Genomic DNA, 3,756 nt, shown 5'->3' on the forward strand with positions numbered 1-3,756 from the left:
GGTTTTTTTTTTACAACTAAAATAGTCTGACTATAGATTGTCTGACTATAGAATGTCCTACCTCAAGAGGTAGCAATGACAGACAGTCCATATAACAGTGCTAGACACAAATCTCACAATGAATGTCATTGGGAATTATCATTAATCTAGTGATGAAGGATTGTTTATTAACCCAGAAATATTTCCTGACTGCCTGTTGGGGTCAGGAAGAAATATGTTTCTACTCATCAGGCAAAACAAACTAATATTGGACTTGAGGCTTGTTTTGTCTCAGCCAGGCTTGAGATGCATTGATCTTGTCATTGTATTAACCTAAATACCTAAATGTCTAGGTAAAATTACAATTCGCATCTATAGCTTATTCCGGGGTATCATTCATGCTTGAATCGGACTGTAAAAGTCCTTTCTTTGTACTACACAGCAAGACTGTTTTTAATTTTTTGTTAGTTTTTAGAATAACAATAGGACTGAGAGCAGCATATAATGTGCCAAAAAAGACTCGAGCATCTGAAATTACTGGAGAGACTCTTGATACTGTTAAGGTATATATCCAAATACAACTGTCTATTCCAAAAAGTGCAACATAAATGGTGACCAATAGAACTACGGCACGAGAAGCCTTGTATTCCATAGTCTTCCCGTTGTTTTTGTCCGAACTTCTTATCCCTTGAACTTTTTTCCCATGTCGATGAAGCATGAACACAATGTAACAACTGGCTAACGTCATAGTGCCAACAAAAAAGAAATCACGAAGTGCGATAGCTATGCCATTAGCAACGTATGTATCAAAGGTCATAAAATCGTGATTGCAAAATTCCAGATGAAGAGTGTATTTAGAAGTGGTATAATTGGCTATAGCTCGGACATGGATAAAACAGGATGGGTAGATTGCGCCATTGATGCACCACAACAGTACCATAATCCATTCTATGTTATTTGACACCTTTTGTTTTAAATAAAGCCACTTTTTTGTAGGGGGAGCTAGTATAATGCACTGATTGCAGCTTAATAAGCAAGTAACACAAATTGTCATCCCCCTACAGATTCTATATGTGAAGGAAATGAATTTGCACTCAATGTCATTTAAAATGTTTCTGATACCTATTGAGTGGACAGCCTGTGGAAAGCCTTTGGAAAATATTACAAGCAAGTTGACCAAAGCCAGCATAGTGAGGACAGTATTTGAAGGCAACAATTTCTTTTCTGTGATTCTAATATGAGTAAACACAGCCAAAATGATCACATTACTGGGAATTCCTATTGCAATTAATGAGAAGAAACCAATTGCTTTGAAAATTAGCCGCAGTTCCAATTCCATTCCTGAGAAAAAATAACGCAAAACTGTTAGATTATCCTATTACATTACATTTCAAATGAGTCTATTATCAATAAAAATGCAACATTTATTACATAGTCATTTAGAGTAATTATAGATATTATTATTATTATTATTTTTATTATTATTATTAATAACATTGCAATTGCCATAAATGTCTTTCCACATATTACTTTTCATTCATTCCTCAAATGCATTGAGATTTCTTCTCAGTCTGATGTGGGACAGCTCTGCCTGTATGATCAGCATTGATGTAGAAGGGTTAATATTTTTTATGGGTTTTTTTTGTGGGTTTAATATCAACTAGTCTCATATATTGTTTAATATTTTCTTCTCTTGTATTTTGACTAATATTTTCTTATCTCATATGTAATGTTATGAGAAACTGTATGTTATGGGGAGTACACTGGTTAAAGGATGAGAACTAAAAGTTATCATGAGATACTCCTGAGAAGTGGGTAGTTGATGGAATTTCCCTTGGGAACTTTGCATGGAGTGCTTCCTTGTCTGTAAATGGTATAAAAAATCAGCTTACTGGCTCAATAAGTAGAACTTCTTATGACCAATGTGCATTCACTGCTCCGAACATTCTTGACTAAGAAAGCCTAGTCCCACAATGAGGCCTCACTGGTGATCCCATAGTCTGACCTTTGGTCAGAAAAAAACAGCTACAATAGAATGAAGACAAACTCTATTCACTAATACTGGCTAGTATGCTGAGTTCTGTTGAGAACATCATGATGCTGGCCGACCTCAGGACATAGTGTGCTCGGACACAGTAGTGAAGAGACAAATAAGTAAAGGTGAAAAGACAAACGAGTGGCAAAAAACTTTTGAAAAAATAAAAATTTACTTTATTGAATCTTCATATAAAATGTGCAAAAAACAGGGCAGTGGCAAGTTCATTAACGCGTTTCGACTACTCAACGGTCTTAATCGTAACATACATGCTTTAAAAAAAAACATTTCCTTTTAAAACCAAAAACAAGACCCATGTTAATGACATCATAATAATTAAATACTAATCGTGAAAATAAAAAAATAAAATACTAGAAAAACAATTTAAGTAACAAAAACTAATAAATATACATAAGGTCACTTGGTAGGTTGTCTTGTGCTCGCTTTCAAGATCCACAACGCTTCTCTGTTTAAAAGTAACTTTCTCCAGTTACCACCCCATTTGGACTTATTGACCCTTTCTATTCCAAAGAAGTGGAAATAATCAAAATTGCCCTGGTGTGTTTGCATGAAGTGTTTGGCTGCACCAGAACAAAGTCTGCCTTTGCTGATATTGGTAATATGTTCAGAAATACGTGATTTAAGCTTTCTAATAGTGCACCCAATAAACAATAAATTACAAACAGTACAATTAATTACATAAATTATGTATTTTGTGTCACAAGTTATAAAAGATTTGATGGGAAAAGAGTGAACATTAGAAATAGCAAATGTTGCCCTCTTCTTAGCAAATTGACACATGTTACATTTGGCTCAAGCACATTTAAAGAAACATTGTTGTGTGTTGTGTTTGGCAGAAGGATAAATCCTGAAAAACAAACTTGGGGAAAGAAAATCACCTAAAGATTTATCCCTTTTTGGGACATACTTTATACCAGGACAAAGCATCATCTTGAGAATAAGATTCTTGTATAAAGTACAGTAGGTAGATATTTGGAAACAATATTATTTACAGCATTAAATTGCAAGCTGTAGTTTGTTTTTTTAGGAATATTTTGTTTGTGCAGTAATGACTTTTGTCACAATCCATCAACCTTTTGCATGACACTCTGAAGAATACAACTATTATAACCCATATGTTTTAATCTGGTGGTGATGACCTGACATTGTTCGTAAAATAATTGAGGAGTAAAGCACACTGATTTGGCTCTAACAAGTTCTCCATAGGGTATGGAATTAACAGCCCATTTGGAGTGGCAACTGTTAGCTGCAATAATTGTATTGCCTGAAATTGGTTTGCGATAAATGGTGGAGTTAATTTTATTTGTTTTAATATCGTCACATAAGAGTAAATTTCAGAAAACCATAGAAGAGGCTAAAATAGGATGGGTAAAGAAAAGATCTAAAAAGTTCTGATTGATGTCATCAACAAAATCTGTAATAGCTGTATCGGTCCTATGCCAAATACTGAGCTAGTCGTCAATAAAATGACCATACCAATCTATTGATTGATGGAAAGGGTTAGAAATTGAAAAAATGAATTGATGCTATGACCATTCCACGTAGAGTTCCGAAAAATGATAAAGGAAATTTTGAACCCATCCTTTAATCTGCAAAAAATATTGGTTATTAAACATGACATAAATGATGAAATAATAAAAATGTAGTTGATGATAAAATAAATTGTTGTAATTCAATGTCAAAAGTACTGTACATGGCAATTTGGAACCCAACTGCAGTCA

General features: G+C 33.9%; 1 protein-coding gene across 1 annotated transcript; it reads right to left on the reverse strand.

Moving 5' to 3' along the window:
- Positions 1–358: 358 nt before the first annotated feature.
- On the reverse strand, positions 359–1,318 carry LOC141246991 (olfactory receptor class A-like protein 1). The gene has a single exon (XM_073669182.1). It carries the CDS (start codon positions 1,316–1,318, stop codon positions 359–361), a length of 960 nt encoding a protein of 319 aa, XP_073525283.1.
- Between the last annotated feature and the right edge of the window lie 2,438 nt (positions 1,319–3,756).

The sequence above is a fragment of the Phyllobates terribilis genome, unplaced genomic scaffold (genome assembly GCF_046119375.1).
Source record: "Phyllobates terribilis strain yellow unplaced genomic scaffold, ASM4611937v1 Scaffold_2__4_contigs__length_985480577, whole genome shotgun sequence".
Taxonomy (NCBI): Eukaryota; Metazoa; Chordata; class Amphibia; order Anura; family Dendrobatidae; genus Phyllobates; species Phyllobates terribilis.

Bases quoted from the DNA above. Each gene is read 5' to 3' on its own strand.
- LOC141246991 (XM_073669182.1), bottom strand. From the start codon at position 1,318: ATGGAATTGGAACTGCGGCTAATTTTCAAAGCAATTGGTTTCTTCTCA.